Source organism: Phalacrocorax aristotelis, chromosome 8 (assembly GCF_949628215.1).
Source record: "Phalacrocorax aristotelis chromosome 8, bGulAri2.1, whole genome shotgun sequence".
Taxonomy (NCBI): domain Eukaryota; kingdom Metazoa; phylum Chordata; class Aves; order Suliformes; family Phalacrocoracidae; genus Phalacrocorax; species Phalacrocorax aristotelis.
Genome location: NC_134283.1, coordinates 20,933,626 through 20,949,791, shown reverse-complemented (window position 1 = coordinate 20,949,791; position 16,166 = coordinate 20,933,626). Strand labels below are relative to the sequence as shown.

Below are 16,166 nucleotides of genomic sequence, written 5' to 3'. Positions count from 1 at the left end.
TATCCTATCTCAGTTGACTTTGAACTGGGTAAAAGAAGGTAACTGATTGCTTAGCAGTGTTGTTCAATTTACAGCCTGCAGTATGGAAAATAAAGGAAATGAAACCAACAAAATACAGAGCTAGCAAAATATAATGGGAGCGGAGAAAGCTGTAAATTTCTGTAAGGACCATACTACTTTACAATGAGATCAACTGAATATTATTTTACAAAACTAATTTTGTGCAAGTCTGAAAGTGGCTGAACTTAAAGCAAAAATAGATTTGTAAGAACATTTAAGTAGATTTGTGAAAAAACAGCTCTTTTTGCTCAAATCCTGAGTTCTGTTAATAGCTGTTAAAAATTAGAAGGTTGCTGGGGTTTTGGATTTTTTTCTTTTTGTAAATTTGTGTGTGTTGGGCATTGTGCCTTCAAGTTAGAGGAATTCTGAACTACGTTTTTTTCTTATCCCTTCTTTGGGGGAGAATTTATTGGTGTGTTTGCTTAAAAAAATTTACCCTGCTTTCAAAGCTGTCATAAAAGTCTTTCTCTGGCAATCTAGTAATTTGTGTCCTTTGCTCTAACCAGTTATTGTTGAAAGTCCATGAGCAAGGTAATTACTGTGAATGGAACAAGAATATGCGTATGTGAGCACCATGCTGGAGTGTTTACTCCTTAGCACATCTGCCCATCCCTTGTTTAGTAGTGAACAAGCTTGCTAGCTACAGATTTCCTTGACGTTGTCTCCCTTCTGTGTTTCCATCTCAGTAGTTACTCTGCCTATGTCTGTGCCAGGGGAATAGCAAAGTCTGGTTAGGATAAAAAAGAAAAGGGAAGGTATTTTAAAGGCCTCAAATATTTGCCTGGACAGTTTTGATGAAGTCAACATTTCAAGATGCAGAGTACAGGGCACGTTTTGGAGTTACATAGTTACTCACCTTTCTTGTATTTGGTGTTTTTGTATATGTGTCTGCACATGTAAAATAGTCTGAATATAGAAAACTGCCATTGATGAGCTTGTCTTGACTTGCTTAAAGAAAAAAGATGGCACAAGTTCTTACAAGTACTGGTACAAAAAACTCGTGATTCTTCTCTTGGGAGAATTTAACCTCAAACAACAATATTTCATGCTCTGTTAATTGTTCTCAGTTTTTTTTTAATAGCTAAAACTTAAACATCCATTTAGTTTTGGGGTTTTTTTTTTGGTCAGTTAACTAAAATCAACTGTAATCTTTGTTTTCTGTATGGACTAAATAATTGAAAATTTAAAATTATATAGAAGGATAGAGTGGATTATTTTATAAATATATATGTTATAAGCAGTACCCTTAGCTTGAGTACTGTCATTGCTAGTTGGTTGTAGCTTAGTCTGAACTTAACATTCCTGAACTTTTTGTGCCATTGTGGAAAAACTAGGTGTTTAATTATAGAACAGTATTTTCCACAGAGCATAATTTTTAGTAGTTTAAATGCCATGCTTGTTCTCATGGCTGAAGAACAGAGTAGAATTGGAAAAAGGGCTTAATGAGCAGCATTGAAGGAATTAGGTTATCTGAGTTTTTTTGTATTTGTGTGCCAAACTGAAAAAATTACTTGCTATATTTTATTGTCCTGTACTTCATTGCATCTCTACCACACACAGGATATTCATCGCACTTTGAGAACTCTTTTGAGGGATCCTCTTCTGATATTGGAGACATTTCCCTCGCGCTCTATTCTGCCTTGTTCTCTTACTCTGGTTGGGATACGCTCAATTTTGTAACAGAAGAGATCAAGAACCCAGAAAGGTAAACGATTTGAGCTTTCTACACCTGGATAGTTCCCAAGTTGCTCGTTTTGTGCCTGTCTTTCATTAATGAGTTCTGAGCTTATGCAGAAATTAGTAGAACCCCTCTGTACTTAGATGGTAAAGCTGTGAACAGCCACTAGCAAAGATTTACTAGTTTTAAACTCCATTTTAAAAAAATAAACCTAAGAATAAATAAGTCTAGATGATTGCAGGATGGTGTATTTAGTGCTTGATAAGCTTTCAGTTCAAGATGTTGCTATGCTTTATTACAATAGGTGTTAACATTGCAGTGAAACAGTTACATTGTAGTCTGTGCTGTGTTTATCTGTGCAATAATTCCGATTTCATATTTAAGAATGTTCTTTTTTCCATGAATATATGCTCTAGAAGTGTGACTGACTAATCTTGTGAGTCTGTAAGCAGACGCCTTTATGTTAAAAATGGAATCCCATTTTTTCATTTTTACTTCCTTATATAAGCAAGAGCTCAGATGCCCCTGCCACCCCTGAAACAACAACAAACCTCTGCTGCAACTGAAAGATAAAGAATGAAGGTGGCTTTTTTTGGGGGGTCTTTTTTTTTCCTCTCAATTCTCCCGATACTGACTCTTGCAGTTTGTTCTGCTACCCGAGTTCTATGCTGTGCATTTATTTAACCAGGAAAGTTATATATTAAAAAGATAAAATAGCAGATAAGTATTTTAACTCTAAAAATAGCTATTTTTAGTCAGACTGAATTTCAGGTTGACAGTGTTTCCTTAAATTGTCTTGTAAAGATCTGCTTCGCGTATTCAGAAGAGCATGCGTTTCGTGTTTGCATCAATCATTTGGTCCTTCAGATTTTTTTTTTCTGCTGAAAGAGCGCCCCTTTTGAGCGCTGTTGCAATGCCTTTTCAGCTTTTTAAAGTTAGTGCATTGTTTTGTGTTAATTGGTTGGATGACTCTTGTATTAGATGTATTGTTTTGAAAAATAATTTTTTTCACAGGATGTTCAGCTGATGAAAACTTCTTTAGATTAATTTGCTATTTATAGCAAATGCCTAATACAATACAATTCTGAATACAAGCTTCATTTTTGGTAACAATTGTAGCTGATAAAGTGAACTTCAAATTTCAGCTTTCTATTTTGACAGTTCTTGGGAATAATGAGAGGTTCCAGACTTCTATAAAATTCCTCCAAGAATTACATATTTTTCATATTCACTTGACTGAACAAGCATGAGGAGACTATGAATCAAATGTTGCAAACCACAAGTTAAATTTGAAGTAGTCCCTTGGCTTTAGTCTTGGGTGATGCAAAGTCCTTAAAGTGCCATTTCAGCTTTTTATTATGTTACATAACATTTCTGAATTAATTTCTAAGTGTTTTTCTAATTCTTTTTCTTCTCTGTGCTGAGGTTCGCAGGTCTCTTACTGCGACCGTGCAACCTGGAAGCAGAGTCACAACTCCCAGTTACTAATTTACTAATTTATATGCTGGGGAGGTGTGGTATGTGTTTGTTTTTCTGCTTCCACAGCATCAGACGGACCCAGCTGGGGTTCTGGGCCTCATAAAACTTTTCAGAAAACTTCCAAAGTGCATTTCACTTTTCTGCTTTTTTTGGGTTTTGTTAGTTATTTTTGTTGTTGTTACCGAAAACTCTGTTCATGGCAAATGCTCATCCATGTCACCATGCCATGTTTGATTTCAAACTGGGCAACTGTGAGAGTTATACTCTCAGTTCTGCTTTCCCTTTTGAGACACTTGAATACCCCTACAAGCTTAGGGGAAAGAATCAGGCTGAGAAAACCCAAAGCCTAAAATTCAAAGTTTGTTTCTGCTTCTGCTCTGCAGAGTTTCTCCCTGTGCAGCTGCAGACTTAGAGCTGTGAGTTTATCTCAGCTTCAAACTAAATCTTCTCTGTTTACCTCTAGAGGTTTGGAGTATTTTCATTTTACTCTAAGCTTTTCTTGTATTACTTTCCAGACATGTGTTTGCTAGTAAGATTCACCACATCCAGAGATTCACAGCTGCGCAGAGATCTTGGATCTGCCCTCTGCATCTCTGCTTTCTGCAGTGACGCAGCCCAATTAGCTTGTTCTCTGCAGTGATGAGTGCAGATGGGAAGATCGGGGCGTTGGTTTGGTTTCATTTAGTGGATCTCCCTGCATCTGTTGTAGAAGTAGGTGCTAGAAGAACAGCAGCATTCCCCAGGGAGAATGAGTGCAATGACTCAGAGCGCTGCCCCTTTGGGATCTAGTTGTGGAAATCAGCAGAGCCAGTAGGAAATAATTTAAAGCATGTAAATTTGAAGGCTGTTATTACTGATCTGGAAACCCTGAAGTTGGTACTTGAAAAGCAGTTATATAGAATCCCTTTTTACACTTAAGTTTTAAATTATGCAAAAGAGTCCCGTCCCGTCCCCCCCCCCAGTATTCTGTATTAGAATTTCTAGTTTTAAAAGAAACTAAACTCTTCCAGAGATATCTATTTTGAAATCTTTATTCTCTCATTATACCTTTTATCTCTAAGGTAAAGGATGCAAATAAATAAGTTCATTCTGTTATTAATGGATTTTTTTTTTTCCTGGGTTGTGGGGTTTGGGGTTTTTCTTTGTCTTACAGGAACTTGCCACTAGCTATTGCAGTGTCTATGCCAATTGTGACTGTTATCTATATTATGACCAATATAGCTTACTATACAGTGCTGGATGTCAAAGCCATTCTTTCTAGTGATGCTGTGGCAGTGGTAAGTTGACCGTGTGGTATTTTGCTATATTATTCACTTTTCACGTTTTAGGGATGCATTTTATTTTGAGGAACAAAACAGGAAAAATCCCTAGTTTATTATAGTACTTCACTGAATACAGGAGGATGGAACAACTCATCATGAATAATTCAATCTTAAATAGAAAAGTAGGTAATGAAATAATGTATGATAATATGTTATCAGATTTATTAAAACAAGCACAGATGCATCTTGTTAATGTATTTTGCAAAGATGCTAAACAGACTTGTGCACTTTGAGCTGATTCTAAATCACTCATTAGTACATAATTGTCTTCTCTGTTCCTTCACGCTGCAGTATTTAGAAAGCTCGAATGATACGCAGAACAGTTGCAATGAGCTACATTGTACTGAGCTAATAATTGATGCAATGCATATCTGTAAATAGATGTGTTGCAGCTCAGCTGTGACAAAGTTTAGCTTTGTATCTCCTTTTTAATAACTTAAATCACTGTCTTGCCAGCATTGTATTCATTCCAACAACTTCTAATATTTTGAAATTAATTATTTTTGTCTATGGATCGAAGTTTGAATCCAATTAAAATATGTAAACTTCTTAAAGTAAAAGCTGGTCAAAACATGTTTTATACTTAAAGCTAATCATTAAATTAAAGTGAAGGGTTTTTTTTGCCCTGTAGCTAGTGAATTAATTTGATAGTTCTGGTTACTGTATCCTTTAGACTTGAGACTTGGAAAATCTAATCTTCTTTTTGGTTATTTAGACTGGAAGAAAATAAACAGCTTTCCTCCCTTTTAGGTTCCCAATTGGCTTCTAAAATTTAAATAGTTAGACAATGGACAGAAAGTTTTAAATACATCAAATGAAGAAAGTATTCACCCTGTTCCCACAGAGGATTACTGTGTTTAAAAACTGGCTTAGGAAATGAGCAAACTCTTGTTTCAGGTATTTAGGCAGATGGTTCAGCAAAAGCACTTACTTTCTTTCAAACTTGAGAAATACTTACATTTAATGTAAACTTTCAAAATAGTTTATTGTAAATATGGGATATAACAAGTTATTTCAAATGTAATTATGCAGATGTTTATTTCAAACTGTATTGAAAGTAAATAAATGTTAATTTTTTGCCTCTTTTTAGCTGGAATATGGAAATACAAAGTTGCCATAAAGTATGTTGTGAAAAACTTAGTAAAACACTTCAGAATGAAACAAAACAAGACAAGGACAGAAAATACTTAATTTTGGATCAGCATATGCTAAGGGTTAATAACATCTCCAGGAATATTTATTTCGGTTGTAGGCTATGGTATCCTATATAAAGTACGTCCCAGTGTCTCATAATGGAATTTTAATTCTTGTCTGGAATTAATTCAGACAAAATTAATTAATCCAGACACAGACCACTGTCCATCCTGACTTCTGTAAAGTAATACACTACTGTTTGTTTTGGTTTTTTTTCTAACAAAGACTTGGAAAATATACTCCTTTGACAGCAATGAAATTCTGCAATCCAGCCTATCCCCTAAGAGTATTCTGTGCCTACTCTACTGCTCCTGGCCTTTGTTGTCACAGAGGTTGTTACACCCATTTGGTGAATGGGATCAGGAAAACTGATCCACCCTGGGAAATGGGGGGAGTGATTCACCGTGGGTCTGTCCAACCTATGTCGCTGTACACAGCAAGTGGTAGCACTACAGTGGCAGTGACTGGCCAGATAAAGGACGGACGATGGATGCCCAAACCTTACTACACATGTTAAACCCAGGCCTAAATTTTTATTATTTCATATACACTTCATTTAGTTGAGGTTTTTTGACATTATTCTTGACCGAAAGTGAGTACATATTTTTTGTGTGTGTGTGCATACATTTATGTATATACAAGTGCTGTGTAATTTTTACATGAAATTGTAATACTCAGAACTGGACAGATCAGGTCTTCCTCTCTAGTATAGGATGCATCTGGACGTGGAGGAGAAAAAAGGAAGGCTTAAGAATGATACAAATCCTTAGTCAGTCTAATTGCATGCAGAGATATTGGGTGACCAGGATAAGAATGAGAAAATATGTTTGCAATTTCCAAAATTATTAGGGAATTTACTTCTTGTGCTAGTTTTAATGCAACTTAACTGAGTGAATGACTTTGGAAGTCTAGAGCTGTGCTTTTTCACTGGATCACAGGATTCTCTAATCCTTTCACTTAAAAGTTTAAACAACATTCTATCTATAGGTGTTTTTGCTGAGACATCTGATCAGCTGGCAAACAATGGTCTTCTGATTGCCACTACTTATATCCCTTTTAGAATCACAAGGTGAAAGTGCAGCTGAAGTCTGATACTTAACACGACTCATTAAAGATTCCTTTTCATTGCTGATATGAATTTAATTGTCCAGTTTTATGAAACCAAGTATAAGCTTGATCTAATACATTAGCAAGTAGCGTGGACCTCTGGAAGGATGCCTGTAGAGTGGAACAGTTGACACTGAGGACGTGATTTGCACAGTATACATCCCCTGGGGGTGTTTTACTTTGGACTACCTTTAATGAGGTCCTGTGGACTGAATGCTTGCATGTGGTTGGATGGCAATAGGTATGCTCTTGAAGTGCATCCTCCAATTTAGCCTGTTCTAAAAGGGAAGCTTCCTTTGCCTCTGATGCGAAATAATGTGAACCAAAAAGCAGTATGTGGCAATAATTGGGAGAGTTGCCTCAAAAGTGCACCTGCAGTCTGAATTAAAACACTCATAAAGCACCCACAGTTTTCTAGTGAACTGGGGAGGTGGGAGTGGAAAAGAGCTAATGACTGTAATGTATTTGAAACTGTATTTGAAAACCTTCCTATAATACAGAAATGTAAAAATCTTCATGGTAGGAATCTTTCTTGGTGGTCAAAGGGAATTTTATCCTCAGTGGAATTTTTGAGAAGACTTAGGGCATTGTGGTCAGTGAATGAGTGAAGAAAGGAGATGAGAATTAAGCCATTCAAAAAACTAATCTGATGAAAATGAGTCACTTTGGTCTGCTCACATATTTGACATGTGATACATGATACAGATTGCTGTAGTTTTCTTATCTCCCTCTATGTAGTTGTAGGGTGAAAATCACAATAATTATTTTTTTTAAGAAACATGGTAGTAATATTACTGCATTTTACAGCCTTTTGTATAGTAAAGCAGCAGTTAAATTTAATCTTCCCTTGTTGCTGTTTTGGGAGGGAATGGAGTAGCTTTCTTCTATTCATTTCAGTCAAGACGCTTTGAGCTGGAAAGAGGGAGTAAAGCTATTTCCAGTTTTTAAATGATGAGAGTAAAAGTTATAAGTAAAAGAAATACTAATAATAGTGTATATTTGCACATCACCTTGCATACTGTTTTTCTTGGTGGCTGGGAGGTGAAAGAAGTCTTACCAAGGGATAGTACGGAACAAAATTATAAAATGGCCTTCTTTTACTTCAGTATTAGCGAAGTACCACTTCATTGTGGTGTAGTCCCAGTGTTGGGGCTAAGAAACTAATTTTTTAAGCTCTTCTGTGTTGAAGTAATTTAAGTAATACAGCAACAGCTAGCTTAGAAGTTCTACAAATGCTCTTCAGGCAGTTGCTGATCATGTAAAATTGGTTCCTTTTTCAAAGATTCCTGTTGGAGTTTCACAGATTACTTCTGTTTTACTTTCTTATACAAACCATCACAACATGTTTTATGCATATGAAGCAGTTACTCCATAGCACACACTTAAAATAAAGAAGTAAAAGCAGAAATTTTGTCTCACCTTCTCCTGTCACTGAACAATTATTTTTTTGTGTCTGAGGGAGCTGTTATATCTTTTATTTGTGAAGAGGGCAGCTGGCTCCACAAGAACTGTTTGGGCTGCGTCATCTTCTAACAGGAAAGAACATAGTGGCTGCCAGTGCATAGCTTGTTACCTGCTTCCTGTGTTAGTCATGTCTGGGGTTTTTTTGATTGAGTTCATATAATAGGTGATATTTGCAGCTTACTTCTTTCACTTGCAAAAGCTAAAAATGATTCCTGGTTGAAGCAAACAGTTGACCCACATAGCTGGCTGTCACCTTTCTTGGAGCTGTACAGCTTTGTCTGTAGATTGAGGATAAAGATGACTTCAGCTGCATCTTGGAATACCATCTTGCAAGTCCATCATTGATCAATCCAATTTACCCTGGTGTACTCATGTTCTAGAGCAGACTTGCTTTGCTTCAACGTGCCCTCTCCCTTGATGAAACAGGAATGTGGGAGGCTCTGTGCCTCCCATTTATTTTATTCTTTGGTATATAGTTTTAACAAATGATGAGCCTCTTTCTTCTAACTGAATTCAACCAGAAATTCTTAAGACACCTTTTGGGTATTATTTCTCTCACTTCATTTGGCCAGTCACTGGCTTCTTTTCTGAAGAGGAAAATCTGCTTGCCTTTGGCTGCCGGTGTCACGTCCACCTTCTTGCTTGCAGTGGCACCTCCCAGTAAGGTTCCTTTGGATGAAACGCACATTCTGTACCTTAAAATGGAAGAACTATTAATTAGGGACAGGCAGTTGCTTTTAGAAGAGAGCTGTTTAGTAAGTCATTTGCTTTCTTTCTTGGAACTAGCTGTAATTCACTACCAATGCAGCACTCCTGTTGCCGGTTATAAAGAAGTTCTCTGGCTTTGGAGGACAAGCTGAAAAGTTGAGCCAGAACTTAAGAGTGCTACATAATATGTTCAATATGAGAAAGATAAAGAGACTTTGGAAAACACTGAACCCTTATTCTACAGCTAGCTATTAAAAATGCTAAGAACAGGATGAACACCTGAGAAGGTTTAGATGAAGAGTCTTCAGCACCCCCATGAAGACATAAATGAGACTGTTTTACTGTTGGAGCTGGCATCTGATATCTTAATGTGGGCCATGCAGAAGAGATGCGTTACATGCAGTAGACGTGCAATATATGAATGCAGTAGAGTAATGCATTGTTTAAGATTGTATTGAGTGACCTAAAGATGAAGAGAGTTTCATGCTGGACCTGGCACTGCACTAGAACGTTTTTCTCCAAGAAAAAGTGTTGCCAATAATACAAGGAGAGATTTATGTCTGAGTAGAATCAATCAACAGAATGGTAGTTGAAACAAGAATTACAGGAAACCTCAACATATAAATTGCTTTCTTTTGCACCTTTACAATTTTCTGACTCTGTTTTCAGTTGATGTGAGATTTCCTTTCTTTAATATATGTGATGTTGAATCTAATTTGGTCAAACTGAACAGATGTCATACAGTATCTTGACAAATGTAATCTATGCCAGTGGAAGCAAACTTCATCCACTCAGTGCCTTTTCTGCACGTATGGCTTCCTGATTGCCATAAATCATAGTTTCTTTGTTTCCTTAAGGAGGTAGCTCCTCGAAGGCCTGAGAAGCTAAAAACTGAGAAAATGGACTGTGGTTCTGACTGCCAAATTTCCCTGTAACGTGGGAATGTATTTATACTCTGCCTCAAGAGAAAAGTCAAATTGCACTTCCAGGATACTAGTCAGATTGTTCATATATATTAATCTCCTTATACTGCTCTATATGACTTTTCAGGGTAAGAATGTTATAGAACTGAACCTGGAAAAGCTCACATGTGCAATAGGATCTTGAAGTGAGCTACATGAAGAGGCTCTTAGATGCCTTGCAAGCCTTCCTAAAAGAAATACCTCATAATCTTTGGGTATAGTTTTGTATATGTTTCTGATTCATGTTGGACTACTTCCTCTTTGCATTTATCCATCCGATCATTACTGTTTAGTGCTTTGTCAGCCTAGCATGTGCTTGCAGCTCCATATGCTTTCAGTATAGCCTGACATTTTTTGTGTGCCTCTAAATGCACTTTTTGTGTGCAGCTAAGTGTGATGAAATGGTTCTCATCTTGTGATTTGTAACATAAATGTGGGTCTTTCTAATTGTCTGTGTGCCTGAATTACTGGGTGTGAGGCAGTATCCTGTGTATTTTGCTGAGGCAGCTCTTTATTCAGGGTAATTCCTGCTGCTTTTAGTTCAACCTGTTTGTATAGAACTGTTGCTTGGACCTTTAAAAGGACAATAAGGTGTTCTTGCAAACAATTCACAAATTACCAGCTGATGATCATGAGATCAAACTAACCCAAGATAAAACTAAAATGCAGTTAAAAACAGTCATCATGTCTTGAAACAAGCTGTGATTCAGTTTTTGACCATTCTTCTGGGAGTAATGTAACATTTTAGTCGTGACGAATGGAGGGCAGTTCAGCTGAGAAGTGCATGATGGCTGGAAGCTTCTTCCTTCATTGTTATTCCCTGTTGATGGTTTGGAAAAAAAAAAAATTAAGAACTATGGGGAACAGTTCCAGGTGCATGTCTTTCTACAGTGTGTGTACATATGTGTATATTTTACATGTCCAATGGATGGGAGGGCATAAAAGGACTTTATCTGTAATTGCAAGCGCTTTGTCAGCCACTGAATTCTCTTACTGTTTCCTAGCTGTTAGAAGCAGTTACAGTTCAATTCTGGAGTACAGGACTATTCAAACTATAGCGGAGATGACAATTTAATCTCTTAATCCTTCTTGCTCTTTAGACTTTCTCAGAAGAAACCTGAGAAGAAGTCCATCCCCATAGTGGTGGCTTTCTCCTGTTATGGTGGACTAAATGCTTCTGCTATAGCTGCCTCCAGGTAGGCTCCTCTGTCCTTCTCCGCATACCCTTGCAAATGCTCCATTCTTTCCCCTGTTGCCAGCTCATTTGTTTTTATAAATGCACTTCACTACTCCCAGAAGTAGTGGTAGTTAAAGTGGAATTGGTCAAGTGCTTAGTTCAGAGCCCAGGCCTAGGTCATTTGTGGAGGATCCATGATTATACAATTGTGGTTTTAGCAGAAAGCAGCCACTAACTCTTCTCCCTCCCCTCTTTCTTTCTCTTGGTACAGTGCACGTGGTGTATGTGCTTGATAATTTGATTGCTTTTTGCACTTCTCTCTGCCATTCTTTTTTATGCAAAATAACCCTCTGACACATGCACAGAGTTGAATGCTTATTGTAGCCACCCACTTTTACTTACACTTCAGTAATGCTGCAAGAAACACTGGAGAGATCTTTGGTTTTGTCATTGTTCGCAAGAGAGTATAGCTCAGCTTTGGAGAAGACATTTCTTGGCACCTGTTAAAATGGGAGTGTTGTAGGATTTATAGATGTGTACTCTGAAGTATAAAAGTGTTTACTGTGTGAGTAGTAATACATGAACTTGGCTGATTTTTATGTTAGAAATGAGGGGGGAACCCTGTCAGAAAACACGTGCATAAAGGCAGGTGGGTCTACGCTTGGCATGTTAAGCTAGATAGTACCACTAGAAAGTTTAGCCAACCTTCTGGTACCTTTCAACTTTGTTTTGCTGAACGATCATTTTGCAGGCAGATCTACTTGGCAAACCAAGCTGAACTTTCTAGATAATTCTCAACTAAAATACTCTTTTGCCTTACCTCGGGCAGGAAAAGTTAAGCTCTTGAAGTTAACGCTCCACCCTTTGCTCTCTCAAGAATCCCAGCTATAACCTTAGAAAGTACATTGGAAATGACGTTGTTTGGTAAAGGCTGTCACTAGGTTATCCTCTCTTTCGAAGGAGCTGACTTGTACAGATCTAGGGAAATTAATTATCTGATTTTTGAGCTGGATCAACGGTTGTTACACTTCATACAGCTTGCATCCAGAACACATTGAATCTGTACTGTCTTGATCTGTGTATAATTTGTGGCAGTGATACCATAGCTTTGCCTTAACTCTTCATGGTCTTTACTTCTCATATGAGTGATTGCTGCTTTCCAGGATGTGTGAAACAACATTATAGGATGGAAATGGGCTTTGAGTTAGTCCCACATCTGGCATTCCACACTGGCCCATTACTAAATGTTTCAAAAAGAAACAGGAAATGCTTGCAAAGAACAAATGCCTACCTGCCTTTTGAAGGAAAGAGTTTATCTGAATGACAGATTAGCTAATTTGCATCCTGCAGCGTAAGATTACATTCATACATTTTCTCTCTGTTCTTTAACTTCAGCTGTTAATATTACTTATCTAAATGCTTACCCTTTAGACAACCTTACTAAACATCTTAATTCCCTAACATCTTGTTGAGTGAGTTCTGTATCTTAGCTTTGTGTATTTAAAAAATCCTCTAGCAGTTTTAAGTTTTGTGTCTAGCAATTTCACTCTGTTTGGCTTCAGAAATCAGCAGTCAGGTTTAAATCATCCTTTAAAATATTACAACAATTGCCTATTAGAATTTTCATCTTGTCTTCATTCTTACTTGTTCTGGAGAAGTCTTAATTCATTCACTGAGTCATTGTGAATTACATTCAGCTTTGGGAGACTAGGTTTCTCAGAGCTGCATTTAGATCCAATACAACCTGAGAGAAGCTCTGTGGGTTCTAGTAATTATTTATTCTTGAGCAGCAGAAATCTTTTACATACAATAATGTAAGTTAATTGTTGCTTGTTCAGTTTCAATTGACTGAAAAGGGGTAGTCCATGATATACAGAACATATTTCTTATGGCATGGTCTTCTGCTAAATCAATGTTCTGATTTCAGCATAAAATAGAATTAATACACGGATTAGTTCTTCTATACTTTTCTCATGTTAATTTTTGTAATTTCTGTGGGAATGTGTGTGTGTGCATTTTTCCACCCCTGAGGGAAGTATTTAGTATGAAAGTATGTAAGTATGAAAGTATTATATTTATACTAATATGTATAAACTAAAAGAGCTCTGGAAGAGATGTGCTTTAGTAAGAATAAGGGTGACTAACACAGCTGATGGACTGTGAACCTTTTGGCAAGGTTCCCGTTGAAGTGATTATACCCCTTTGCATTGTCCCTTAGCAGCAGGAAATCCTATCTGTCTTTGGTGAGGCTCAACTAAGTTACACAAAAGGATAGAATAAATTTTGCTTTTTAATGTAGATGATGGTATAGAGCTAAGCAGAGCTGGATTCTGAAACTTAACCTGTATAAAGTACTGAACAAAGCACTTTGTCACCCCAGACAAAGAACAGGAAACTAACCGGCCAAACTTTGCTTTATGCCAGTAATTTTTTCTGCATTTTATGGTTTAAAGATTGACATTATATGCAGGGGTTTGCCTACAAAAATCAATCATTCATTTAATGAAAAAAAAGTATCTATATTAAGTAATATAGGCTTTTTTCACCTACAAAAATGTTCAGAAAACAGATCACATTGCACTGCTTTTGGCAATCTTGTTCCTGGAGTCATTAAATAAAAAATTGACTACTGTTAAATCCAGATAACTTTATGTGCTACAAACAAAGGCCGTTTCTGAATGTTAATCCACTTTGACTGAAATTCCTGGTTCATAAATGTTACAGTGAAGACCAGTAGTTTAAAGGGGAGGTGAAGGGGGAGGTGTTTCAAAATCCTAAAATATTAAAAACTGAAGAAAATTTTTGTAATATAAAAGACAGACCTGCAGAAAGCTGAACTAGTATGTATTTCCTTTTCTGTCTGAGAATCTTGAAATTGATAAAGCAAGAAAGAGCTAAGAAAGTGATTTAGAGAAAGGTTCATAAAATGGTTTAGATTACTGCTACTTGCTGAGATGTAAAATGTTCTAATACCCACAAAATCTTGGGGTTTGTTTCAATACCACTTATACATAAGTATGTACCTTTCTGTTTCTATGATAGTGATTTCATGCTGCCTAATGTAGACATAATCCTTTTGCTGCCATGACTGTTAGACTGCTTCTCTAAGAGAAATCATGGAAGTAATTTAGCTATCAGTAGGTAGAACTGGGATAGAAAGGCTTCCACCCACATCTTCTGAACACAGCATGAGCAGATTTCTGCTTAACTCCAAACATGCTAATGTTCAGACATGTACAGTGCTCAGACTGAGATGGGATTTAGTAGCCGTCAGTCTTCATGTATTAAATTTATTGATTTTTCAAATATTTTGTCTGATATTCTAAATATCTCTCCCTTTTTTTCTCCATCCAGGAGGCTGAACAGAATTTACCAGCGCAATATATTGCAAATTATTACCCATTTTCATTATAGGTCCCAGATCACTGGCAATCAATGACTCTTACCACTGCTGTGAAACTTTGATGCTCCTGGCTTCTTGGTTTCAGAGCTCTATCATAGAAAGTCACCACAGTTGGCTTGCAGTATTGTCTAGCAACATTAACAAATGACTGCTAATAAGATACTTGCTGTCATTTGCCATGTTGTGAGAGCAGAGCCCAGAGGCTGTGCTGGTGGAGCTAAAGGAAAAGAAGATGTTGCCTAGGAAATTGAAAAAGAATAAAAAAATAGTTTCCTAGAATAGTGTCTGTAAACAGACAGTATGATGGCAGCTATGTTTATCATCTGCAATATGACACTTCCCTTTTTGGATATGTAATAATATTTTTGTCCTCTATTCTGTAGTCACTATGTACACCTGAGTTCTGTAGTTCAGTTAGATAATAAAATATATTAGCATTGGTGAGAAAATTCTAAATACATTTTGTTTTCCTTTGTGAGCAGACAATGTGAGTTCGGGTGCTTGGCTAAAGAAGTTTGTGCTTACTTAGAATCCACAAATAAATAAAAAAGCTCTGTGCTTCCTTGTGTAAGAACAATTTTTGGATTGTTCTTACTATATTACTGTTTTTCCACACAAACTTAATACAAAAGCTTTTATGTCATTGTTTTACATATGCCTTGTTGCATATATTTACATGTTTCCTTTTTCTTTTCCCTTTCATTAGACATTTGCTGACCAGGTATTTGGTATCTTCAGCTGGACAATTCCCATTGCTGTAGCCTTTTCTTGTTTTGGTGGACTTAATGCTTCAATTCTAGCATCATCAAGGTAGTGCATATCTCTCTGTGTTTGACAAATATTCATAAGTATTCTTATGTGTTACTGTTATGCTCACCTATTATGAGAGTGGCAAAAATACTTTGTAACAGAACCTGTAATAACAGACCTAAATAAACCTCTGTGTGTGTACATACACCCTTAACACTGCCTTACTTCCCCAAAGCATTCCTAGCTGTATGCAGAATGCAATTGTAATGAATGTTGTCTGTGTGGTGAGTCCTTAGGCCTTCTGATTATTTGGATTGAGTTATTTTCCATTTTACTTGATACAATAGTTCTAGCAAGTTCTTGTTTTCAAATGTATTTACTTAAAACTTACTGACTTTTAAAAATCACAATCTTTAAGGGTTTTTTTCCAGGTAAAATGTTTCAGAAGTTGCTACTGCTCTTAAGCTGCAGTTAAAAAGTTTAGGATACAGTATAGAAGCTTTCCTCTGAGCACTGATTATGGATGTGACTAGTGAAAGTTTAGTCAGGCGTTTTAACATCCTTCCATTGAATGTATGCACAATGCCTCTATACTGAGAACAAATATGAACATGATCTGGTGAAGTAGTCTCTATAGAACAATTTGCAGTTGATAATGAAATTACGTGTGTGTTTCGAGCATGTGGTTGAGTGACCTCTTTTTAGAGACCTAATCTCTTCTTGTTGGCATTGAAAACTATTCTGCTATAAGCTAGAATGTTTTCAGCACTAGCTTTCAGAATTTTTTAAAACAATAGAAATTTATTTCAGTTGCTGTATATATTTTCTATTTTGCCTGTAGGATTGTCTTCTAAAAACGTGT

The 16,166-nt window shown here is 36.6% G+C and overlaps 1 protein-coding gene across 3 annotated transcripts in view; it reads left to right on the top strand.

Annotated features, from left to right (window-relative positions):
* The window catches only part of SLC7A6 (solute carrier family 7 member 6), a 30,971-nt gene that overhangs the window by 11,111 nt on the left and 3,694 nt on the right, over positions 1-16,166 (top strand). For all 3 annotated transcript variants that reach the window (XM_075101689.1, XM_075101688.1, XM_075101686.1), the window contains exons 4-6: positions 1,621-1,765; positions 4,371-4,494; positions 15,261-15,364. In XM_075101689.1, coding sequence (XP_074957790.1) covers positions 1,621-1,765; positions 4,371-4,494; positions 15,261-15,364 — 373 coding nt within the window. The remainder of the gene's footprint in view (positions 1-1,620; positions 1,766-4,370; positions 4,495-15,260; positions 15,365-16,166) is intronic.